This window comes from Felis catus, chromosome D2 (genome assembly GCF_018350175.1).
Source record: "Felis catus isolate Fca126 chromosome D2, F.catus_Fca126_mat1.0, whole genome shotgun sequence".
NCBI classification, from domain to species: domain Eukaryota; kingdom Metazoa; phylum Chordata; class Mammalia; order Carnivora; family Felidae; genus Felis; species Felis catus.
This window is the reverse complement of record NC_058378.1, coordinates 28,780,063-28,806,850: the sequence shown is the minus strand read 5'-3', so window position 1 is coordinate 28,806,850 and position 26,788 is coordinate 28,780,063. Positions and strand designations below refer to the sequence as shown.

Here is a 26,788-nt window from a genome sequence, read left to right as displayed (position 1 = left end):
CCATTTTTTTTTTCCTGACAGAAGACAATTAGGCAGCGAACTGGCTAGATTATATAAACCAGCTATCTTTGATAATAAATAGTTGGAACATGTTGCTCCTACCTTGAACATTTCTCAGTGTGTCCTCTGGCACCTCAGGCAGAGGTACGTCCTTCTCTGTGCCTTTTACTACTTTGTACAGGTCTCTGCTTGAGCCCTGCTTAGATTGTATGACAGTGTTTGTTGGCTCTCATTTGTGAAATTATTAGGCTCAAAACTGCATTGTATTAATCTCTGTATCTTGGATGCCTAGGATGGAGCTGTGTTATATAAGGAACAACATATGTTTGTTAAAAGAAAAGTTGAATAATGTTCATTCACATATTCATTCAACAACACACATTCAATGTGTCGGATATATTCATCAGAGTAGGCACTGTTCTAACTTGGGAATACTGTGGTGACCAGGACCAGTGCAGCTCTTATTCTCACTAGTCTTTTTCTTTTTTTTTTCTTTTTAAGTTTTTATTAAATTCCAGTTAGTTAACATGTAATATAATATTAGTTTCAGGTGTAGAATTTAGTGATTTATCACTTACATACAACACCTGGTGTTCATCACAAGTGCCCTCATTAATACCTATCACCTATTTAACCTATCCCTCCCCCACCTACCTCCCCTCCCCTGTAACCTTTAATTAGTTCTGTATACTTAAGAATCTGTTTCCTGGTTTGCGTCTCTTTTCCCCCTCCATATTCATCTGTTTTGTTTGTTAAATTTCATATATGAGTGAAATCATACTGTATTTGTCTTTGACTGACTTATTTTGCTTAGCATAATACTCTCTAGCTCTATCCACTTGTTGCAAATGGCCAGATTTCATTCTTTTTTATGGCCGAGTAATATTTCATTATATCTATATCTATATCTATATCTATATCTATATCTATATCTATATCTATATCTATATCTATATCTATATCTATATCTATATCTATATATCTATATGTATATCTATATCTATATCTAATCTATATCTAATCTATATCTATATCTATATCTATATCTATATCTATCTATCTATATCATCTATATCTATATCATCTATCTATGTCTATATATCTATCACATCTTTATCCATTAATCAGTTGATGGACATGTGGGCTTTTTCCATAATTTGGTTATTGTTGATAATACTGCTACAAACATTGGGGTGCATGTGTTCCTTTGAATTAATATTTTTGTATCCTTTAGGTAAAACCTACTAGTGCAATTGCTGGATCATAGGATATTTCTATTTTTAACTTATTGAGGAACATCCACACTGTTTTCTAGAGTGGATGCATCAGTTTGTTTTCCACAAACAGTGTAAGAGCGTTCGCACTTTTTCACATCCTCGCCAACACCTGTTGTTACTTATGTTGTTAATTTTAGCCATTCTGACTGGTGTGACTCTCACTAGTCTTTTGATTTAGAATTAAGGACAGGCTTTGATTTAAGTCATTACGGTAAATGATGATGGATAGTTATGATAGGAAGCATAGAATCTTACTGTGAGACCTGCCTTACTGTGGGACTCCCTTGGTAAGGGGGCATTGGAGGCTTCACAGAGGAAGTGATGCTTAAGTTGGGAGCAGAAGTATGAGGTGAATTGAAAAGGGTTGAGAGCGTTGCAGGAAAGGGAGGGTGGTAAGTCCACTAATAGGAAGTTTACTTGTTGCATCTTTGTTCATGTACTTCAGGAGTGCCTTTTTTTCCCAATAGTGCTACTTGGTTTTCTCTTCATATTACCTTAATGGAGACAGAGACTGTAATTGATCTTTAATGTTTAAATGATATTTTCCTGAGTATGACTCTTCAACCAGTTGTTCCAACATCCCAACATTTTTAGTCAACAACACATAATTCTATTTTGATGTGTATTTAGTTTTAGTAAAGTCAAAGACCATATTGTATAAAGACTATCATAACTTTCCAATTCAGAATCATGACAAGAAAAAAATCTTTTATGTGGGAATTAACCTGCTCTCTGAATTTCTGAGGTCACTTTAATTTTCAGTCTCCTCGCAGAAATTCTAACTTGCAGAGAAACACATAAAAATCACCATTTCCTGGTCTTAAAAATTTACCAACTCTACTAGAAATTTCCTGAGAAAATAACAGCTAATATTTGTTGAGTGCTTTCCATGTTCAGATACTGTGCTAAATATATGTTATGAATTATATCTCATTTAGCCATCTCAGAAACACTGTGAAATAAGTAATATTTTTATGCCTTTCCATTACATGAGGACACTGAAAGTATTTAAGCATCCAAGGTCTCAGAGCTAGAAGAGGCAGATAAGAATTTGATCTCAGAGGTGTCTGACTTAATAGTCTGAATTCCTAACTTGGTATTGCTAAGAGAGCTAACATGTTTATATTAACATGTTGAGACAGTCTCAGACCCTCTTCATAGGTTCTGTCCATTATAAGGAACACTATTCTTTGTTATATTTAATAAAAATACTCAATTTCATTTTCATTATGCTGACTTTCACAAATAAATAACTAAAATATTCATGGAGTAGGTAAGACACTCCCTTTAATATGTTATTGGTGAGATGGCTGTATTTTGGAAAATTTTTTGACAATATGTATCAAACCTCAAAATTCATTTGCCTCTTGACTCAGCAATTCCACTTTTGAGAATTTATCCTCCAGCTAAGTTTGCTCATGCATGCAAAACTATGTGTCATTCTTTGCAGTACAGTTTGAAATAGGAAAAAGTTGGAAATTATTTGTGTTTAATGGAGGTCTCGTAAAATAAGTTATAGTATATCAGGAAACTGTAACTTTATTCAAGTATTAAAAAGAATGACAAAAGCCAATCAACTCTTTAGTAAGCTCAAAGCACTGTTCTTATTTAATTTTTATAAAAATTGTAGGTATTATTATTAGTTCCATTTGCAAGGGAAAAAATAAGGCATAAAGAAGTTAAGTGACTTGTCTGAGGTAGTAGGACAGATGCTGAAGCAGAACAGCTTTAGAGCCCACATGGTAAGTTACCGTTCATTCTTTAATGTCTCCTGGTCAATTATATCCCAGCATGAAAAGAAAATAAATTGGTAAGTGGAAAAACAAATTGTAGAAAATGTTTATAGTATGAAAATATTTGTGAAAAGTATTTATATCTTCTGTGTGTTCCATTTAAAATATAAAATGTCTCTGTTTTCTTAGGGCAGAAAATATTTTATATATTCATATATATGAATGTGTGAATATATTCATAAAAATACATACATTTAAACATACATATACATTTATACATATAAATAAATATTTATACATATGCACACATAAAACATGTATTCATGGAAAAATTTCTGGATGGATATACAAGAACTCCATGAGTATTTTTGGGTGATTTGTATGGAGACTTTCTAAAAATTGTTTTCACTTTATACTCTTCAGTATAGTGAATTATTTAAAAGTAATGAGCATGTAGTGATTTCATAATAAAAACAAGTTTAAATTGAAAAACTTAAAACATAGTGGATGTGGTAAGCAATTATGTTAGTGGAGAGGGGTAAAGAGGAATCTTTTCATTCATACCCTTCTGAACTGTGAACTTTTAAAAATGAATGAGTACACATTGCTTTTATCATAAAACGTATTTTCAGTGAAAAAACCTTAAAAATTGTAGGCATATTTCTCTAACAATTATGTACTATGAAATATAATTTGACAATTTAGGAGATAGGTTATTATATTGACATTTTAGGATAAATCTGCCTATGTTAAACTTTTATCTCAGAGAATTACTGTCTCAAAGGCTAGCTGTTTTCTTTCTTTTTTTTTTTTAAATTTTTTTTTTTCAACGTTTATTTATTTTTGGGACAGAGAGAGACACAGCATGAACGGGGGAGGGGCAGAGAGAGAGGGAGACACAGAATCGGAAACAGTCTCCAGGCTCTGAGCCATCAGCCCAGAACCCGACGCGGGGCTCGAACTCACGGACCGTGAGATAGTGACCTGGCTGAAGTCGGACGCTTAACTGACTGAGCCACCCAGGCGCCCCAAGGCTAGCTGTTTTCTAACATTGAGCTGGAAAGTAGTTTAATGAAGATTTACCTTATTTTTATAAGCCAGATTGTTTCCAGTTGAAGTCTTAGTAATGAAACCTTTCACAGCAAATGAGATTCAGCAAATGCAGAAGTTGACAGCGGTGTTACTAGATGTTGCTAGTCAATTGAGCACAGTTCTCTTGCAGGAAAATGGTATCATGCTTCTTAAACTCCAGAGCATTTATCAAAGAGAAATGTCGATTTTAAACTCCATTGTTTATTAAGAGACAGTGTTCTAGTGTCAACTGACACTATTTTAATATTATGCTTAGTCATAGAATGTACTTGGAATTAGGATGATAAATATTTAAACAGGTATAGCTGAAACTTAAAGTATATTATTTTGGGTTGTGTTTTTCAGGTGAAGCTCTGAAAGTATCAGCTGAGAGATTTGCAGATGACCCCTGTTATCTCCCAAAAAGGGAGGCTGTGGTTCAGGCTGCCCGTGCCTTGTTGGCTGCAGTTACCAGACTCCTTATCCTCGCAGACATGATTGATGTCATGTGTCTCTTACAGCACGTGTCAGCTGTAAGTAAAAGATGGCCAGTTTACCTTGGCATTGTTCTCATTTCTAATTACTTTTTCCGAACCCGGCATCAATCCTAGTGCATCCCAGCCTTGCCTTCATTTCTTATAGTCATCCAACAGAAGCTGACTGGATTGAATTGTGCAAGTCATGTATACCTCAAAAGAACAAAATCAGAAGTTAGTCTTTTTGTTGTAGTTTCTTTTTCAACATGTTTAAAATTGAAAATTTTTAAAGTTTTAACTTAAATTCTAGGTACTTAACATATAGTGTAATATTAATTTCAGGTGTATGATTTAGTGATTCAACACTTACATACAATACCTGTTCTCTTCACAAGTGCACTCCTTAATCCCCATCACCTATTTTACCCATCCCCCCACCCCACCCCGATCCACCTTCCCTCTGGCTACCATCGATTTGTTCTCTATAGTTAGGAGTCTGTTTCTTGGTTTGCCTCTCTCTTTTTTCCCTTATGATCATTTGTTTTGTTTCTTAAATTCCACATACGAATGAAATCATATGGTATTTGTCTTTCATTGACTTATTTCACTTAGCATAAATACTCTGTAGCTCCATCCACATCATTGCAAATGGCAAAATTTCATTCTTGTCTTTGGCTGAATAATATTCCATTGTATATGTATACCACATCTTTATCCATTCTTCAGTAAGTGGGCATTTGGCCGTTTCCATAATTTGGCTATTGTTGATAATGCTATAAACATTGGGCTGCATGTATCCATTCGAATTAGTATTTTTTGTAAACTTTGGGTAAATACCTATTGTTGCAATTGCTGGATTATAGGGTAGTTCTATTTTTAACTTTTTGGGGAACCTCCATACTGTTTTCCAGGGTGGCTGTACCAGTTTGTATTCCTACCAGCAGCGTAAGAGGGTTCCCCTTTCTCCGCATCCTTGCCAACACCTGTTGTTTCTTGTGTTGTTGATTTTAGCCATTCTGACAGGTGTGAGATCATATCTTATTGTAGTTTTGATTTGTATTTCCTTGATGACCAGTGATGTTGAAGATTTTTTCATGTGTCTGTCAGCCATCTAGATGTCTTCTTTGGAAAAATGTCTATTCATGTCTTCTACCCATTTCTTAACTGGATCATTTGTTTTTTTGAGTGTTGAGTTTTAGAAGTTCTTTATATATTTTGGATGCTAACCCTTTCTCAGATATGTCATTTGCAAATATCTTCTCCCAATCAGCAGGCTGCCTTTTACTTTTGTTGATTGTTTTCTTCAATGTGCAGAAGCTTTTTATCTTGATGAAGTCCTAATAGTTTATTTTTGCTTTTGTTTTCCTTGCCTCAGGAAGCATATCTAGTAAGAAGTTGCTAAGGCTGATGTCAAAGGGGTTACTGCTTGTATTCTCCTCTGGGATTTTTATGGGTTTTGTCTCACATTTAGGTCTTTCATTCATTTTGAATTTACTTTTGTGTATGGTATAGGAAAGTGGTGCAGTTTCATTCCTTTGAGTGTTGCTGTCAACACCATTTGTTGAAGAGACATTCTTTTACCCATTGGATATTTTTTCCTACTTTGTGAAAGATTAATTGACCACATAGTTGTGCATTCATTTCTAGGTTTTCTCTCTCTCTCTCAATACACATACACACACACACACACACACACACACGTATCTCTCTCTCTCTATATATATATTAAAGAACAGGTTTATACACACACACACACACACATATATACATAAAAGAACAGTAGTTACAAACTTTATATTTTTAAATTTTTTTTTGAGAGAAAGAGTCAGTTGGAGAGGGACAGAGAGAGAGAGAGAGAGAGAGAGAGAGAGAGAGAGAGAGAGAGACAGAGGATCCAAAGCTGGCTCTGCATTGACAAGCAGAGAGCCTGATGAAGGGCTCAAACTCAGGAACAGTGAGATCGTGACCTGAGCTAAAGTCAGACACTTAACTGACTGAGCCACCCAGGCCACCCCTCTGGGTTTCCTGTTCTCATACATTGATATACGTGTCTATTTTTGTGCCAGTACCATGCTGTTTTAATTACTATAGCTTTGTAATATAGCTTGAAGTCCCAAATCATGATGCCTCAAGCTTTGCTTTCCCTTTTCAAGGTCTTTGGGATCTTTTGTGGTTCCATACAAATTTTAGGATTGTTTATCTTAAAGCCAGTGGTAGATTGAAAAACAGAGGATGGTTTACTGATAAGAAAATGGCTAGGATTATATAGGTAATATAAATAATATACAAATATAAATAGAAAAACTTTAAAACTGAAGACACTAGGAAGTTTATCCTAGTTTGTAAATGAATACTGTTTGCCAGCTCCACTTGATCCAATATAAACTGTGTATGTTTACATGTAGTCTGTGATATCTGTAGTAATCCGTTATGAAAATGTATAAATTGATTTAATATGAGTAAAAAATACAATTTTACTAGGATACTACAAAGGCAGCAAGGTATCTTGTTATTTTGCTAGACAAATCCATTTAGAAAAGTTTTAGTAGAAAGAGAATTTTATTAAAGCCCTTTTTACTTTCTTTAGTAACCAAAGACGTTCTTTAGTTTCTTTAGGACCAAAGTCACCTTGGTCCAGTTGAAAAGGTTGCAAACATTCCTTTGGAGTCTCTGATCTATCTCCTGCATCAACTAGGACTTTTACTCTTCTGTCCATAAATACAGCTGCGTATTCATAAATGTGTCTGGTGACTGTAATATCACTACTACATTAAGCAAATGATGGCCTCCTCTGATTGACCTTCTTGTTAAAATCTTTTTCTTTAATTGCTACCTTAAACCTTTTTCTTGTCTTTATTTTACTCTCTAATGCTTATTTTAACCCTAAAGTATAGCAAGTTTCCTTTATACTTTTATATTCCTTTTCTTTTGATAGTTTTATTACTGCAAAAAAGCAATTCAGCACTTTGTGTTGTTGTTTTTAGGAAAGGGAATAGTTCTCATCATCAGATGCTGTCTACTAGTGGATTCGTAGGTGAGATAATTAAGCATTGTTTGTTGGTTATTGGTTTGTTGACTACCATAAACAATACCATAAACAAATCCCTAAAAATTTCTGAGATTCATTTTTGTCATATGTGAATACAAATATTAATAAATGCTGTAACCAAGAAGAAGGTATGAAAGATTAAGTGCCAGGTAGTTTCTAGTTCCAATGACACAATATTTCCTGTATTTTAGACTCTAGGTTTGTTGAGATAGAGCAGAAAGTCTGTTTCAGGTAAAAATTGCTACCTTCATAATCGACTAAGAAGTAAGTGTGTATATATAAAGATCACAAACACATTCATTACCAATTTTAATTGAGCATAGTGCTAAGTAATTCACACACATGATGTCATTCAAATGAAGCAGTAGGTAATTGAAGATCAAAACAAAGTAAAGTGCTATTTTGAATAAAAATGATAGTTTATAGTTACTGAGTTTTTATAATGTGCTAACACTGTGCTGGATTATCTCCTTTAATTCAATCTTCAGCAACCATATGATTATGATTGTAATTTTAAAGATGAAGAAATGGAGGCATATTTATTTAAGAAATTTGCTGTACAAGGCAACAGGAAAAATAAAACTTTAAGAACATAGTACTCCAAGAGTTAGAACAGCTTGAACTATACATACCTTTCAGAAGTGTTTAATCAAGTTCATGGGCCTATAATAGGTTGTTAAAGGAATTTAGGTATGTCAGGAGGAGGAGGAGGAGGTGTTCTTTAGTCTCTCCCACATTTGCTAGTAACTCATCAGAGACTGAATTTAGGCTACATCATTTAAGATGCTCATAATTGTGTATAGTACAACAATGATACCTCATCTGTGAAAAAGGAAGACCTTTTGTGGTAAATTGTGATAGTGTTGCATTATTTCATCCTTATGAAAAATTTATATTTAAATTGCATCATCGATTCAATTCTTTTGACAAAATAGACAAACTGGTTTTTTTTGATACCATCAAATTATAATTATTTAACCCAACATTCCCTCACTCCAAAGTATTCTATGGAGCCGGTCTCATAAATATCCAACAGGAAATAGACATTTTTCCAAAGAAGACATACAGATGGCCAACAGACATATGAAAAGATGTTCAACATCACTCATCATCAGGGAAATGCAAATCAAAACCACAATGAGATTCCACCTGACCTGTCAGAATGGCTAAAATTAACAACATAGGAGGGGCGCTTTGGTGGGTCAGTCAGTTAAGCGTCCAACTTTTGATTTCAGCTCAGGTCATGATCTCATGGGAGATCAAGCCCTGCATTGGGCTCTGGGCTGAGTGTACAGTCTGCTTGAGATTGTCTCTCTCCCTCTCCCTCCCTCTCTCCCTCCCTCTCTCCCTCTCTCTCTCTCTCTCTCTCTCTCTCTCTCTCTCTCACTTACTCAAAATAAGTAAATACTTAAAAAAATTGACACAGGGAACAACAGATGTTGGTGAGGATGTGGAGAGAGGGGAACCCTCCTGCACTGTTGGTGGGAATGCAAAATGGTGCAGCCACTCTGGAAAACAGTATGGATATTCCTCAAAAAGTTAAAAATAGAACTACCCTATAATCCAGCAATTGTAATGCTAGGTGTTTACCCAAAGGATACAAATATACTGATTTGAAGGGGCACCCCAAAGCTTATAGCAGCATTATCAACAATAGCCATATTATAGAAAGAGCCCAAATTTTCACTGACTGATGAATGGATATTACTTGCCCACATAAAAGAATGAAATCTTTTTTTTTTCTTTTTCTTTTTTTTAAATACAACTTATGGTCAAATTGATTTCCATACAACACCAGTGCTCATCACAACAAGTGCGATCCTCCATGCCCATCACCCACTTTCCCCTCTCCCCCACCCTCTATCAACCCTCAGTTTATTCTTAGTTTTTAAGAGTCTCTTATGGTTTGCCTCCTTCCCTCTCTGTTACTTTTTTTCCCCCTTCCCCTCCCCCATGGTCTTCTGTTAAGTTTCTCAGGATCCACATATGAGTGAAAACAAATGGCATCTGTCTTTCTCTGCCTTACTTATTTCACTTAGCATAATGCCCTCCAGTTCCATCCACGTTGCTGCAAATGGCCAGATTTCATTCTTTCTCATTGTCAAGTAGTATTCCATTTTATATATAAACCACATCTTCTTTATCCATTTGTCAGTTGATGGACATTTAGGCTCTTTCCATAATTTGGCTATTGTTGAAAGTGCTGCTATAAACATTGGGGTACAAGTGCCCCTGTGCATCAGCATTCCTGTATCCCTTGGGTAGATTCCTAGCAGTGCTATTGCTGGGTCATAGGGTAGTTCTATTTTTAATATTTTGAGGAAACTCCACACTGTTTTCTAGAGTGGCTGCACCAGTTTGCATTCTTACCAGCAGTGCAAGAGGGTTCCCATTACTCCACATCCTTTCCTGCATCTATAGTTTCCTGATTTGTTCATTTTAGCCACTCTGACAGGCATGAGGTGATATCTCAGTGTGGTTTTTGATTGTATTTCCCTGATGATGAGTGACATTGAGCATCTTTTCATGTGCTTGTTGGCCATCTGGATGTCTTCTTTGGAGAAGTGTCTATTCATGTCTTCTGCCCATTTCTTCACTGGATTATTTGTTTTTCAGGTGTGGAGTTTGGTGAGTTCTTCATAGATTTTGGATACTAGACCTTTGTCTAATATGTCATTTGCAGATATCTTTTCCCATATCATCGGTTGCCTTTTAGTTTTGTTGATTGTTTCCTTTGTAGTACAGAAGCTTTTTATCTTGATAAGGTCCCAATAGTTCATTTTTGCTTTTAATTCCTTGCCTTTGGAGAGGTGTCAAGTAAGAAATTGCTGCGGCTGAGGTCAAAGAGGTTGTTGCCTGCTTTCTCCTCTAGGGTTTTGATGGTTTCCTGTCTCATATTCAGGTCCTTCATCCATTTCTAGTTTATTTTTGTATATGGTGTAAGAAAGTGGTCGAGTTTCATTCTTCTGCCTGATGCTGTCCAGTTCTCCCAGCACTATTTGTTAAAGACACTGTCTTTTTTTTCCGTTGGATACTCTTTTCCTGCTTTGTCAAAGATTAGTTGGCCATACATTTTTGGGTCCAATTCTGGGGTCTCTATTCTATTCCATTGGTCTATATGTCTGTTTTTATGCCAATACCATACTATCTTGATGATTACAGCCTTGTAGTAGACCCTAAAGTCTGGGATTGTGATGCCTCCCACTTTGGTTTTCTTCTTCATTATTACTTTGGCTATTTGGGGTGAAAAGAATGAAATCTTACCATTTGCAATGATGTGGATGGAACTAGAGTCTTTTTTATTATGCTAAATGAAATAAGTCAGTCAGAGAAAGACAATGCCATGATTTCACTCATGTGGAATTTAAGAAACAAAACAGATGAACATAGAGGAAGGCAGGAAAAAAAAGAGAGAAAAGCAAACCATAAGAGACTCCCAACTATAGAGAACCAACTGAGGTTTGCTGGAGGGGATGTGGGCAGGAGATGGGCTAAATGGGTGATGGGTATTAAGGAAGGCACCTGTTATGTTGAGCACTGGATGTTATATGTAAGTGATGAATCACTAAATCCTACTCCTGAAAGAAGTATTACACTATATGGTAACTAACTAAAATTTAAATAAAGAATTGAAAAATAAAACAAAATAAACAAATAAAACCCTCCAAATAACTCATAATTAAAGTGGGAAGAAAGATTTAAAAATGTAACATGAAAAAAAGAATTTTTTTTATGGTCAGTGCTGTATATAGAAATTTTCTTTGTATGTTTTTGATGCACTTAAGTACATTCAAGTTGGTAAGAAATATTGAAGCAAATAAAAGTATTTAATTTTGCTTAACCCAGAATTTCCAAAATTTTCTAACTTTAGGACTCTTATAATATGTTAGTTCTATAACTTTCTCAGACCATACTTTGGGAAATAGTGGTTTAGTATATCTCCAATAATATTTATGGTTATATTAAATTTTTACTTGGATTAAAAAATTATAGAGGAGGAATGTTAGTGCCTTTATATTCTCATTTTATTGAAGTAGATTAGACTCTCTCCAGCCATACGATATGCAGTACACAATTGTGTAATGGTAGTAGCAATCTCATCAATTCTGTGAGACAGTGAACCTGATTTTGGACAATGCTAATTGTTGGAGACATTTTTCTCAAACTAGATGTGAATTCCTTGCCATTTCCATGGACTGCTTCTAGTTCTGCTTTCTTAAGCAACATAGAACTAAGACAATAGGAAAAGGTATTTTTCAAATAACTGATGATTATTCTTAGCACTTATTTATGTCTTCTCTTACCTAGGCTGAAAATTTCTTGACCCTTGAACATTTCAGACTATTCTGAATACTTGAGAATTTCCATATCTTGTATGATTATCAGTTTCCTGATGAAATTTTCACTTTTGATATTGAGGTACTTGAACATGGTAAGCATATTTGTATTATGGTTAGAATTTGACAACTTCAGTGTCTGGACTTCCTGGATCATTATGCTGGTTTTTGCTCATGGTATCTTGTTTTTTCATGTGAATGGCTATCTCTGTGTACTAAACATTACTTTTTCTGGAATTCATCTCAAGAAATTTCTCTGTTTTATTAGCTCTTTGATGTTTTTAAGATAAAGTATTTTATATTTCATCAATCTTCTTAGTTTTCTTCGGCAGAAGGATTAGACTGATTACTAATTTGCCAATACAAGAAATCGAAGTCCCTAAAATCATCTCCGCAAATACTTTTCTATGCATGTTCTAGATAAGTAATACCCATAAAATATTGAAATAAAAACATCTTGAAATAGAAACAAATCTCTGATGTGAATGTTCTATAATATACTCAAACAATTACTTCTCTGATTTAATGTCTAACATTATCTTACCTTATTATGATAGCCTTGTCATGCTGTTCGTTCATAGTGATTTTGTGAGCAGTTAAACTCCAAGTCTGTGAACTCAAACTATTATTAATTTGAGCATTCTTGTTCTGATACTAGTTTTATCTTTTTATATGTAAAGGTAGATGCTAAATTTATATTCATGGAATTTTATCCTGTTAATTCTGGTTTATGTTAGAATCCATTCAGATCTTTTTAACTTTTGATTTTGTCTTTACCTCCTAACCTGGAATCATTGTCAGATTTTTAAAAGTCAGATTATTTATGAAAAATTGTTTAGTCATGTGGAAAACAGTGATATATATTCCTTTCAGATAACATCAATCAAACATTAACCCATTTTGAGTAAAGTTGTTGAAATGAACTTCAAACTTGCTTTATTAGTCTACTGTTTAAACCATGTTTCTTTATTTTATCCTCAAGTACTTTCTCAAAGGCCTTGCTAAAATTAAGATGTGTTATCTGTGGCATTGTAGATTTATCAGTATAGTAACCCCAATTATAAAGGAAATGAGCTTAGCTTGGTTAACTTACTTTTCATAACCTTGTAAGAGTTCCAAGTTGACTATTGCTTGCTTGCTTTTTTTCCTTTTCTTTCTTTCTCTTTATGTTTTTTTTAACCTTCATTTTTTAATTGCTCACAATCCACTTACTTATGGTTGTAAACCACTTGTCTGCTGGGATCTTGTTACTCTTAAGATCTATATATAAATGGCTTGAACCCCAATTCTGTGTCCTATCAACTATAATGTCCCAAGATTTCTGCAAATTCTCTGGGGCTTATATTCTCAACGTTGTCTCTAGTTCCAAGTTTTTGCTTCCACAAATTAGTTTACGAATGGTCTTTCTATCCCTATTTTATAGTTGGTTAATCTGTAATTGGTAATTGGCCTTTCCCCCCTTGATTTTGACACACACACACACACACACACACACACACACACACACACACACTCACTCTCCAATACTCCCAGACAAGACATGTTTATGTATGTTTGTGTATATTGCAAACCTTATAGAAATTTGGGAAGGCAGAAGGGAGGGGATTCTTTACTGTAGCACTATATTCTAAGTGGCTCCAATTTGAATATCAGAAATCTTCAAATTCTTTAGCAACTTCATCTCATTGTTCTTCCACCTCCTTTCCCCTTACCTACTCTCTTTGTTCTTTCTCATACCTGTAAATTCCTGTTTATCTGGATGCACTAGGTTTCTATCTGCTAATTTGTGCCCTCATATATCACTGTCTTTCTTAAATTATTCTGTGAGGTATTTCCCTCCATATAGACATTTTTTTTCCCTCAGAAGAATTCTTTAGTCAGCTGTGTCTCTCTGTATACACACATACATTCCACTATAAAATAATGTATTATAGATGTTTTCTAGGGGGAGAGCATCAACTTTAATGGTATAGATTGCTTTTTCTGGACACTCTTTAAAAAGCAGTGGGTCACATTTTTGTTTCTTGCTTCTGTCTGGAATATAATGGAAAAAGGCCTGCCTCTTCTCTCTTCTAATTGTATCTTACTATTTCATGAAATCTTCTGTTCATTTTGGGTCCCTTCAGCATTCTTATACAGTTCCTTGCTACATTTTTAATTTATTCTTTATTACACGGTACCAAATAATGTATCCACTATCATAATTTCTTCCTTCATGGCCTTACTCTTTTCTTCCTTACTGATTTTTTTCTAAATTATAGATTTTTTTCATCTCTGTTGTGGTATGTTTCCTTTTAGATGTCAGGTCAAGGAGATATTACTCAACTAAAAAAAATGTTTATTTATTTTGAGAGAGACAGATAGAGCACCAGAAGAGGAAGGGCAGAGAGGGAGGGAGACAGAGAATCAAAAGCACCCTCAGTGCTGTCAGCATAGCACCTGATGCGGGGCTCGAACTTCACAAACCATAAGATCATGACTGGAGCCGTGATCAAGTCAGATACTTAACCAGTTGAGCCACCCAGGCATCCCTATATATTACTCAATTTTTGATTAATACTCTGTACCTATACATTTCCTGACTTCCTTATGCTTTGTTATTTTTACTGAATTATCCTCTTTCCACTGAGACTGCCTCCAGAGATGCAGTTATGATAGACCATTTATGAGGACATAGACTGAGACCACCAACTAGTGCATATGTGGTTCACTGAGTAATTCTCAGTAGGAAAAGTAGTGCTGACCAACACAGAGTTGATATATAATTAAGTACAGCAAAGATTCTTGATTTGGCAGTTTTAAAGTCATCAGGTTCCATAAGGAATTTTTTTTCTCCAGGAAATAGGTCCAAATCTAAAGTAAGAGAGGATATAGAAGAGAATGACAATCTTTCAATATTAAATAAATTATAGAAACTTGGAAAGACAGTTTGGCTTTATTGCCACCATTCCGTGGGAATTTAAAAAAATTCTTTTTTAGTATTGGTCAAGGTTTTTTTGAACTTCACTATTTATACTTCTCAAGATACCATATCTTATTTTATTGGCATCTGGGTTTTTATAAAGGTCGATTTTATTTGAGACAAAATTGGCTGGGGTGTCTCTTGCTTTCCTTAGGGATCAGGACAATGTGGAGGAAAAAACCATTGCTTTTGGCAGAAGAGACTTTGCTTCAGTCCTGGCTCTGTTGTTGATTAGCTGGGTGAATTTAGGAAAGTTAAAAATCTGTGAGCCTTGGCTTCTTCTTCTGAGTTACAGGGATAATAAAACTTACTCTGAATACTTTGAAAGGATTTTGTAAACATTAAATGATATATAAGTTACCTAGCAAGAACTGGTGCTCTCTGTTTCATTTTCTTTCCTTTTCTTGTCTTTCCTTTTGCCACCATGGTACCTTTTTCTCACATTTTTGACTCTTGTAGACTCTTGCAGTACAATGTTATCCTTATGCCTAAAAAATGAAGGGAAATAAATTTGAACCAAATTTTCTAACATTTTCCATTTATCAAACCAGAGTTTTATTTATTTTTATTTTTTAATTTTATATATTTTTTGAAGTTTATTTATTTTGAGAGAGAGGGAGAGGAAGAGTGTGTGTGCATGAGCAGGGGAGGGGCAGAGAGAGGGAGAGAGAGAACCCCAAGCAGGTTTGTGCTGTCAACGTGGAGGCTGACATGGGGTTTGAACCCATGAACTATCAGATCGTATCCTGAGCCAAAATCAGGAGTTGGACTCTTAACCAACTGAGCCACCCAGATGCCCCAGTAGCTGATATTTTTTTAAGGTACCTTCTATTATTAAAAGGAAGGCATACCAGCAAAGAGACTTTCTAAAGGTTCCTTTCATTAAAAATATCAGCAGTTTATAAGGGAAGAAATTATTGTATTATTAAGAGCTATTAGAAGCCAAGCATATTCTGCAGAATATTCTAGGAAAAATATATGCAGAGATATTAAGGTTTAAAGAAAAATCAAGTCACAATACTGGTATTAAAGATAGAATAGGAGGAACTAGAAAATGGAGACAAATAAGGTACAAATCACTGGATTCATGCCTGATATCATACTGAAAACTTCAGGGAAAAAGGAAATTTAAACCATGTAAAATTATAACTTTAAAAGGGACCAGCATAATTCTAGGTATCTCCAATTTGATTGTTAATTAATCCATTCAGCAAATGGTTGTGTTTTGTGCACTACTGTGTGCTAATCACTACTGTATGATAGGGATTCAAGTTTAGAAAAAATAATACCATGGCCCTTTTCTCCTGGAATTTACAGACTAAGACATAAATTAATATAAGTTACTCTGATAGAAGTTGGTGTAACTATTATGGAGGCATGATGGCAATTGTATCAAGGGAAAGTATTTTGAGTGAATTTGAGTAACTAGACAAAGAAGGTGATGGAGGAAGAGAGCATTTTAACTGCAAGAACAGTACATACTCAAAGACCTGTAATACTTCTGAGGGCTGAGATGAAGGGTCACTGTGTTATATACCTCAAACTAATGTAACATGTGTGACAACTATACTAAAAACAAACGAACGAACAAACAAACAAACAAACAAACAAAAACAATTAAAAGACAAGCCAGAGTCTTGGCCAGTACTCAAAATTTATTGAGAATTCTCAAAACTCAATAAAATAACAAACCAAATGTTTAAAAATGAAAAGAGTTGAAGGTGGAGAGGTAGGCATAGACCTACTTGTGAAAGGCCTGTGTGCTAAGATAAACAGTTTGAAGTGTAGTCTGAAAGCCAACGGGGAATCATTAAATATTTTAAGCATGGGTATGACATAAGCAGATTTGCATTATAGGACTGTTAGTCTAGCAGCAGTGGGCAAGGGAGCCAGACTGGAGGCAGTGAGGCTAGTGATTAGGCTGATGCTGTCATCTGGTTGTGAAATGATGGGGTAGAATAGGGAATGAATGAGATAAATGAAGGAGGAACAGTCTACAATTTGGAAAGTGATTGGAATCTGTTTAGATAGAAAGGGTAGCATCAGGTAGCCTTTCAGGAATCTGGCTGGGCATGAGGACCTTGGTTTTCAGTTTTAGGTAGAGGAGAAGTAGTTTATGGGTTTTAGGCTTATTTGATTGAGGCACATATGAGAGATAATAGATACTAAAATATATGTTTAGAGCACATGAGAGCAAATAAGAGATAGATTTGGAAAGCCTCAAGAAATAAGCACTGGGGAGAAATTAAGATGGGAGTAGTGGGGGGACCCTGGGCTTGCCCCATCCCTTGAACACAGCTAGATCAACATCAAATTACTTTGAATACCTAGGATTAAGAGAACCATTTGCATAATTTGAGGGCGAGAATGTGGCAGATATGAAGTGCAGAGACATGAATTGGGGGAGAGAAAGGCCGTGGTGCCATAGGGAGTAGGAAGCCCTTTTTGTGGAGAGGAGAGAGAGGGAGAGAGGAGTAGAGAGAACAGCGTGCTAGTTTTGTGCCAGAAGAGCACCCCTGCAAAAATCATTGACTGAGAAATTGGGAGGAACTGATTATTGCAAGTTTTTGCAGAGTGGAGCTCAAATTCAGAGGATTTGGAGGTCTGTGCCATTTTCTAGAGTTGATCTGAGCAGGTGGCAGTGGTCCAGGTGAGAAGAGGGTAAAGGCCTGAGAGCAGACAGCAGACAGCCTGGTGTGGGGATCCCCTGGGTCGTACTGGGAGAGAGAAGTTACCCTTTCTAGAGTGCATTTGGAAGATGGTGTATTGCTTCTTCAAGGACAAAAGATTGGGCTGACACCTTTGAGCAGCCACTTAACAGCAGGGGAAAGAGGCTCATGCAGAGGGCAGATAATCTGGTTGCAGGTTTTCTTTTTTTTTATTTATTTATTTTTTATTTAAAAAAATTTTTTTTTCAACGTTTATTTATTTTTGGGACAGAGAGAGACAGAGCATGAACGGGGGAGGGGCAGAGAGAGAGGGAGACACAGAATCGGAAACAGGCTCCAGGCTCTGAGCCAGCAGCTCAGTAGCCCGATGCGCTCAGTAGCCCGAGCCCGAGCCCGACGCGGGGCTCGAACTCACGGAGCGCGAGATTGTGACCTGGCTGAAGTCGGACGCTTAACCGACTGTGCCACCCAGGCGCCCCATGGTTGCAGGTTTTCATTGTGCTTCACCATAAACTCCAGGCACTTGTGCAGTCAAGTGACTGCTTTTCTTTTTCCCTTTTTCCCATTTATTTATTTATTTATTTATTTATTTATTTATTTATTTATTTATTTTAATGAATATAATTTGTTGTCAAATTGGCTTATATATGACACCCAGTGCTCATCCCAACAAGTGCCCTTCTCACTGCCCATCACCCATTTTCCTTCTCCCCCAAAACTCTCATCTATCCTTAGTTTGTTCTCTGTATTTAATAGTGTCTTGTGGTTGGCCTCCCTCCTTCTCTGTTGGTATCTGTTTTTTCCCCCCTTCCATTTCTCCATGGTCTTCCGTTCAATTTTTCAAGATCCACATATGAGTGAAAACATGTGATATCTGTTTTTCTCTGGCTGTCTTATTTCGCTCACCATAATACCTTCCAGTTCCATCCACATTGCTGCTTTTCTGGGACAGAATGGCTCCAGGAGCAGTGCTTCAACACTGTACTCTGGAAGAAGGGAGCAGGTCCCCACCTTGCCAGGTCCTTTAAAATTTAGAATTTTGTATCCCAGCCAGAGATAGAAGACAGGAGAGCTGTGGCTCCAGGGATATTGATGGCCCAAGCACAGACTGGGGGAGGGTGGGGATCAGATGGAAGCCTAGGAAACAGGAGGGGTGATTGTTCGCTTGTCTGTGGCAGTGGGTGTGAGCCTTCCTCACTGGGGGTAAAAGAGTGTGGTGACATATTTCCCCTCTGCCCACCAGCACAGTTGGACTTCAGTTAGCAAAACAGCACCTTCAGTAGGGGCTGGAGCCACTTATATCAAACCCTACCTCCTGCACCATACAGGGTCATCTTTACTAGGGAAGGTCTGACTGTGAGCCAGCACAGGGAGCCTCTCCCCTAGAGGACCAACATAGGCACCTCACACCCACCAAGTCTACTGATCATAGAGTGCTCCAGTGTATCAGCTTCAGTTCTGGTGGAAATACCAGATTTTTTTCTTTTCTTTTCCTTTTTCTTCTTTTCTTTTCTTTTCTCTTTCTTTTTTTCTTTCTTTTTTTTTAATTTAATTTTTTATTTTTTAAAATTTATATCCAAATTAGTTAGCATATAGTGAAACAATGATTTCAGGAGTAGATTCCTTCATGCCCCTTACCCACTTAGCCCATTCCCCCTCCCACAACCCCTCCAGCAACCCTCAGTTTGTTCTCCATATTTATGAGTCTCTTCTGTTTTGTCCCCCTCCCTGTTTTTATATTATTTTTGTTTCCCTTCCATTATGTTCATCTGTTTTGTCTCTTAAAGTCCTCATATGAGTGAAGTCATATTTTTGTCTTTCTCTGACTGACTAATTTCACTTAGCATAATACCCCCCAGTTCCATGCATGTAGTTGCAAATGGCAAGATTTCATTCTTTTTGATTGCCGAGTAATACTCCATTGTATATATGTACCACTTCTTCTTTATCCATTCATCCATCAGTGGACATTTGGGCTCTTTCCATACTTTGGCTATTGTTGATAGTGCTGCTATAAATATGGAGTGCATGTGTCCCTTTGAAACAGCACACTTGTATCCCATGGATACATGCTTAGTAGTGCAATTGCTGGGTCGTAGGGTAGTTCTATTTTTAATTTTTTTGAGGAACCTCCGTACTGTTTTCCAGAGTGGCTGCACCAGTTTGCATTCCCACCAACAATGCAAAAGAGATCCTTTCTCTCTGCATCCTTGCCAACATCTGTTATTTCCTGAGTTGTTAATGTTAACCATTCTGACAGGTATAAGGTTGTATCTCATTGTGCTTTTGATTTGTATTTCCCTGATGATGAGTGATGTTGAGCATTTTTTCTTGTGTTGGTTGGCCATTTGGATGTCTTCCTTGGAGAAATATCTATTCATTTCTTTTGCCTATTTCTTCACTGGATTATTTGGTTTTTGGTGTTGAGTTTGATAAGTTCTTTATAGATTTTGGATGCTGATCCTTTATCTGATATGTCATTTGCAAATATCTTCTCCCATTCTGTCAGTTGCCTTTTAGTTTTGTTGATTGTTTCCTTTGCTGTGCAGAAGCTTTTATTTTTATTTTTATTTTTTTTTATTTTATATATGAAATTTATTGTCAAATTGGTTTCCATACAACACCCAGTGCTCATCCCAAAAGGTGCCCTCCTCAATACCCATCACCCACCCTCTCCTCCCTCCCACCCCCCATCAACCCTCAGTTTGTTCTCAGTTTTTAACAGTCTCTTATGCTTTGGCTCTCTCCCACTCTAACCTCTTTTTTTTTTTTCCTTCCCCTCCCCCATGGGTTCCTGTTAAGTTTCTCAGGATCCACATAAGAGTGAAACCATATGGTATCTGTCTTTCTCTGTATGGCTTATTTCACTTAGCATCACACTCTCCAGTTCCATCCACGTTGCCACAAAGGGCCATATTTCGTTCTTTCTCATTGCCATGTAGTACTCCATTGTGTATATAAACCACAATTTCTTTATCCATTCATCAGTCGATGGACATTTAGGCTCTTTCCATAATTTGGCTATTGTTGAGAGTGCTGTTATGAACATTGGGGTACAAGTGGCCCTATGCCTCAGTACTCCTGTATCCCTTGGATAAATTCCTAGCAATGCTATTGCTGGGTCATAGGGTAGATCTATTTTTAATTTTCTGAGGAACCTCCACACTGCTTTCCAGAGCGGCTGCACCAATTTGCATTCCCACCAACAGTGCAAGAGGGTTCCCGTTTCTCCACATCCTTTCCAGCATCTATAGTCTCCTGATTTGTTCATTTTGGCCACTCTGACTGGCGTGAGGTGATACCTGAGTGTGGTTTTGATTTGTATTTCCCTGATAAGGAGCGACGCTGAACATCTTTTCATGTGCCTGTTGGCCATCCGGATGTCTTCTTTAGAGAAGTGTCTATTCATGTTTTCTGCCCATTTCTTCACTGGGTTATTTGTTTTTCGCGTGTGGAGTTTGGTGAGCTCTTTATAGATTTTGGATACTAGCCCTTTGTCCGAGATGTCATTTGCGAATATCTTTTCCCATTCCGTTGGTTGCCTTTTAGTTTTGTTGGTTGTTTCCTTTGCTGTGCAGAAGCTTTTTATCTTCATAAGGTCCCAGTAATTCACTTTTGCTTTTAATTCCCTTGCCTTTGGGGATGTGTCGAGTAAGAGATTGCTACGGCTGAGGTCAGAGAGGTCTTTTCCTGCTTTCTCCTCTAAGGTTTTGATGGTTTCCTGTCTCACATTCAGGTCCTTTATCCATTTTGAGTTTATTTTTGTGAATGGTGTGAGAAAGTGGTCTAGTTTCAACCTTCTGCATGTTGCTGTCCACTTCTCCCAGCACCATTTGTTAAAGAGGCTGTCTTTTTTCCATTGGATGTTCTTTCCTGCTTTGTCAAAGATGAGTTGGCCATACGTTTGTGGGTCTAGTTCTGGGGTTTCTATTCTATTCCATTGGTCTATGTGTCTGTTTTTGTGCCAATACCATGCTGTCTTGATGATGACAGCTTTGGAGTAGAGGCTAAAGTCTGGGATTGTGATGCCTCCTGCTTTGGTCTTCTTCTTCAAAATTCCTTTGGCTATTCGGGGCCTTTTGTGGTTCCATATGAATTTTAGGATTGCTTGTTCTAGTTTCGAGAAGAATGCTGGTGCAATTTTGATTGGGATTGCATTGAATGTGTAGATAGCTTTGGGTAGTATTGACATTTTGACAATATTTATTTTTCCAATCCATGAGCAGGGAATGTCTTTCAATTTCTTTAAATCTTCTTCAATTACCTTCATAAGCTTTCTATAGTTTTCAGCATACAGATCCTTTACGTCTTTGGTTAGATTTATTCCTAGGTATTTTATGCTTCTTGGTGCAATTGTGAATGGGATCAGTTTCTTTATTTGTCTTTCTGTTGCTTCATTGTTAGTGTATAAGAATGCAACTGATTTCTGTACATTGATTTTGTATCCTGCAACTTTGCTGAATTCCTGTATCAGTTCTAGTAGACTTTTGGTGGAGTCTATCGGATTTTCCATGTATAGTATCATGTCATTCGCAAAAAGCAAAAGCTTGACTTCATCTTTGCCAATTTTGATGCCTTTGATTTCCTTTTGTTGTCTGATTGCTGATGCTAGAACTTCCAGCACTATGTTAAACAGCAGTGGTGAGAGTGGGCATCCCTGTCGTGTTCCTGATCTCAGGGAGAAAGCTCTCAGTTTTTCCCCGTTGAGGATGATGTTAGCTGTGGGCTTTTCATAAATGACTTTTATGATCTTTAAGTATGTTCGTTCTATCCCGACTTTCTCAAGGGTTTTTATTAAGAAAGGGTGCTGGATTTTGTCAAAGGCCTTTTCTGCATCGATTGACAGGATCATATGGTTCTTCTCTTTTTTTTTTTTTGTTAATGTGATGTATCACGTTGATTGATTTGCGAATGTTGAACCAGCCCTGCATCCCAGGAATGAATCCCACTTGATCATGGTGAATCATTCTTTTTATATGCCGTTGAATTCGATTTGCTAGTATCTTATTGAGAATTTTTGCCTCCATATTCATCAGGGATATTGGCCTGTAGTTCTCTTTTTTTACTGGGTCTCTGTCTGGTTTAGGAATCAAAGTAATACTGGCTTCATAGAATGAGTCTGGAAGTTTTCCTTCCCTTTCTATTTCTTGGAATAGCTTGAGAAGGATAGGTATTATCTCTGCTTTAAACGTCTGGTAGAACTCCCCTGGGAAGCCATCTGGTCCTGGACTCTTATTTGTTGGGAGATTTTTGATAAGCGATTCAATTTCTTCGCTGGTTATGGGTCTGTTCAAGCTTTCTATTTCCTCCTGATTGAGTTTGGGAAGAGTGTGGGTGTTCAGGAATTTGTCCATTTCTTCCAGGTTGTCCAATTTGTTGGCGTATAATTTTTCATAGTATTCCCTGATAATTTTTTGTATCTCTGAGGGATTGGTTGTAATCATTCCATTTTCATTCATGATTTTATCTATTTGGGTCATCTCCCTTTTCTTTTTGAGAAGCCTGGCTAGAGGTTTGTCAATTTTGTTTATGTTTTCAAAAAACCAACTCTTGGTTTCGTTGATCTGCTCTACAGTTGTTTTAGATTCTATATTGTTTATTTCTGCTCTGATCTTTATTATTTCTCTTCTTCTGCTGGGTTTAGGCTGCCTTTGCTGTTCTGCTTCTAGTTCCTTTAGGTGTGCTGTTAGATTTTGTATTTGGGATTTTTCTTGTTTCTTGAGATAGGCCTGGATTGCCTTGTATTTTCCTCTCAGGACTGCCTTCGCTGCGTCCCAAAGCATTTGGATTGTTGTATTTTCATTTTCGTTTGTTTCCATATATTTTTAAATTTCTTCTCTAATTGCCTGGTTGACCCACTCATTCGTTAGTAGCGTGTTCTTTAACCTCCATGCTTTTGGAGGTTTTCCAGACTTTTTTCTGTGGTTGATTTCAAGCTTCATAGCATTGTGGTCTGAAAGTATGCATGGTATAATTTCAATTCTTGTAAACTTATGAAGGGCTGTTTTGTGACCCAGTATATGATCTATCTTGGAGAATGTTCCATGTGCACTCGAGAAGAAAGTATATTCTGTTGCTTTGGGATGCAGAGTTCTAAATATATCTGTCAAGTCCATCTGATCCAATGTCTCATTCAGGGCCCTTGTTTCTTTATTGACCGTGTGTCTAGATGATCTATCTATTTATGTAAGTGGGGTGTTAAAGTCCCCTGCAATTACCACATTCTTATCAATAAGGTTGCTTATGTTTATGAGTAATTGTTTTATATATTTGGGGGCTCCGGTATTCGGCGCATAGACATGTATAATTGTTAGCTCTTCCTGATGGATAGACCCTGTAACTATTATATAATGTCCTTCTTCATCTCTTGTTACAGCCTTTAATTTAAAGTCTAGTTTGTCTGATATAAGTATGGCTACTCCAGCTTTCTTTTGGCTTCCAGTCGCATGATAAACAGTTCGCCATCCCCTCACTCTCAATCTAAAGGTGTCCTCAGGTCTAAAATGAGTCTCTTGTAGACAGCAAATAGATGGGTCTTGTTTTTTTATCCATTCTGATACCCTATGTCTTTTGGTTGGCGCATTTAATCCATTTACATTCAGTGTTATTATAGAAAGATACGGGTTGAGAGTCATTGTGATGTCTGTATGTTTTATGCTTGTAGTGATGTCTCTGGGACTTTGTCTCACAGGGTCCCCCTTAGGATCTCTTGTAGGGCTGGTTTAGTGGTGACAAATTCCTTCAGTTTTTGTTTGTTTGGGAAGACCTTTATCTCTCCTTCTATTCTAAATCACAGACTTGCTGGATAAAGGATTCTTGGCTGCATATTTTTTCTGTCTAGCACCCTGAAAATCTCGTGCCAATTCTTTCTGGCCTGCCAAGTTTCAAAAGAGAGATCAGTCACGAGTCTTATAGGTCTCCCTTTATATGTGAGGGCACGTTTACCCCTTGCTGCTTTCAGAATTTTCTCTTTATCCTTTTATTTTGCCAGTTTCACTATGATATGTCGTGCAGAAGATCGATTCAAGTTACGTCTGAAGGGAGTTCTCTGTGCCTCTTGGATTTCAATGCCTTTTTCCTTCCCCAGTTCAGGGAAGTTCTCAGCTATTATTTCTTCAAGTACCCCTTCAGCACCTTTCCCTCTCTCTTCCTCCTCTGGGATACCAATTATGCATATATTATTTCTTTTTAGTGTATCACTTAGTTCTCTAATTTTCCCCTCATACTACTGGATTTTTTTATCTCTCTTTTTCGCAGCTTCCTCTTTTTCCATAACTTTATCTTCTAGTTCACCTATTCTCTCCTCTGCCTCTTCAAGCTGAGCTGTGGTGGTTTCCATTTTGTTATGCATTTTGTTTAAAGCGTTTTTCAGCTCCTCGTGACTGTTCCTTAGTCCCTTGATCTCTGTAGCAAGAGATTCTCTGCTGTCCTGTATACTGTTTTCAAGCCCAGCGATTAATTTTATGACTATTATTCTAAATTCACTTTCTGTTATATTATTTAAATCCTTTTTGATCAGCTCATTAGCTGTTGTTATTTCCTGGAGATTCTTCTGAGGGGAATTCTTCCGTTTGGTCATTTTGGATAGTCCCTGGAGTGGTGCGGGAGTGCAGGGCACTTCCCCTATGCTCTGGTGTATAACTGGAGTTGGTGGGTGGAGCCGTAGTCAGACCTGATGTCTGCTCCCAGCCCACCGCTGGGGCCACATTCAGACTGGTGTGTGCCTTCTCTTCCCCTCTCCTAGGGGCAGGATTCACTGTGGGGTGGCGTGGCCTGTCTGGGCTACTTGCACACTGCCAGGCTTGTGATGCTGGGGATCTGGCGTATTAGCTGGGGTGGGTAGGCAAGGTGCACGGGGGCAGGGGGGGCAGGCTTAGCTTGCTTCTCCTTAGGTGATCCACTTCAGGAAGGGCCCTGTGGCAGCAGGAGGGAATCTGATCCGCTGCTGGAGTTTTGGCTCCGCAGAAGCACAGACTTGGGTGTTTTCGCGGAGCGAGCTAGTTCCCTGGCAGGAACTGGTTCTCTTTGGGATTTTGGCTGGGGGGTGGGTGGGGGAGATGGCGCTGGCGAGCGCCTTTGTTCCCCACCAAACTGAGCTCTGTCGTCCGGGGGCTCAGCAGCTCTCCCTCCCTTTTTCCTCCAGCCTTCCCGCTTTCTGAGCAGAGCTGTTCACTTATGACCTCCCAGACGCTAAGTCGCGCTTGTTGTGGGTACACAGTCTGTCAGGCCCCTCCGCTTTTGCAAGCCAGACTCGGGGGCTCTGCTTGGCCGGCGAGCTGCCCCTCCACCCCGGCTCCCTCCCGCCAGTCCATGGAGCGCGCACCGCCTCACCGCCCTTCCTACCCTCTTCCATGGGCCTCTCGTCTGCGCTTGGCTCCGGAGACTCCGTTCTGCTAATCCTCTGGCGGTTTTCTGGGTTATTTAGGCAGGTGTAGGTGGAATCTAAGTGATCAGCAGGACCCGGTGAGCCCAGCGTCCTCCTACGCCGCCATCTTCCCTCCAGGCCTGCAGAAGCTTTTTATTTTGATGAGGTCCCAGTAGTTCATTTTTGCTTTTGTTTCCCTTGCCTCCAGAGACATGTTGAGTAAGAAATTGCTATGGCCAAGATCAAAGTGGTTTTTGCCTGCTTTCTCCTCGAGGATTTTGATGCCTTCCTATCTTAAGTTTAGGTCTTTCATCCATTTTGAGTTTATTTTTGTGTATGGTATAAGAAAGTGGTCCAGGTATTGTCAAAGAGAAAAATAAGAAACAAGAAAGAAAGAAAATGAATAGATGAACCTGCTAAGGTTGAAGTAGGACTGAAATTGCTTCGTTTTCCCCTAGAAGTCAGTCTGTGTAGCTCTTTATAGTCCATTAATTAAGCCAATGGTGAGACTTGTGTACTTGAAGAGCGAAGTTGGCCCAATTGGGCAGGGCTCAATTTAGTAGCTCCACTGTCCACTAGATGGCGCTGCTAGCCTAATTGGGTGGAGTGTTGCGGTGCTCATAGGTGGGTATAGGCATGTGTGGGAGTGGTGAAAATGGCGCCACCCAGCCACCCAGTCTGTTCTCCCGGCTCAGCATCCTCTGTCTTCAGCTCTCGTCTTCTCCTGCTTTTTTTACTCTCCATGATCAGGCCCTAGGCAGTACCTCTCTCCTGAGTTTTGTCTGAGATGTGGCTGTTTTCCCCAGCCCCTTACTTCTGAAGGACTGCGGCTTTGACCCATTCCACCCC

General features: G+C 37.8%; 1 protein-coding gene across 4 annotated transcripts in view; it reads left to right on the top strand.

Annotated features, from left to right (window-relative positions):
• CTNNA3 (catenin alpha 3) overlaps positions 1-26,788 on the top strand; it is a 1,783,011-nt gene that overhangs the window by 196,178 nt on the left and 1,560,045 nt on the right. For all 4 annotated transcript variants that reach the window (XM_045040980.1, XM_023240490.2, XM_045040981.1 and 1 more), the window contains one exon: positions 4,448-4,614. In XM_045040980.1, the coding sequence (XP_044896915.1) occupies positions 4,448-4,614 (167 nt within the window). The remainder of the gene's footprint in view (positions 1-4,447; positions 4,615-26,788) is intronic.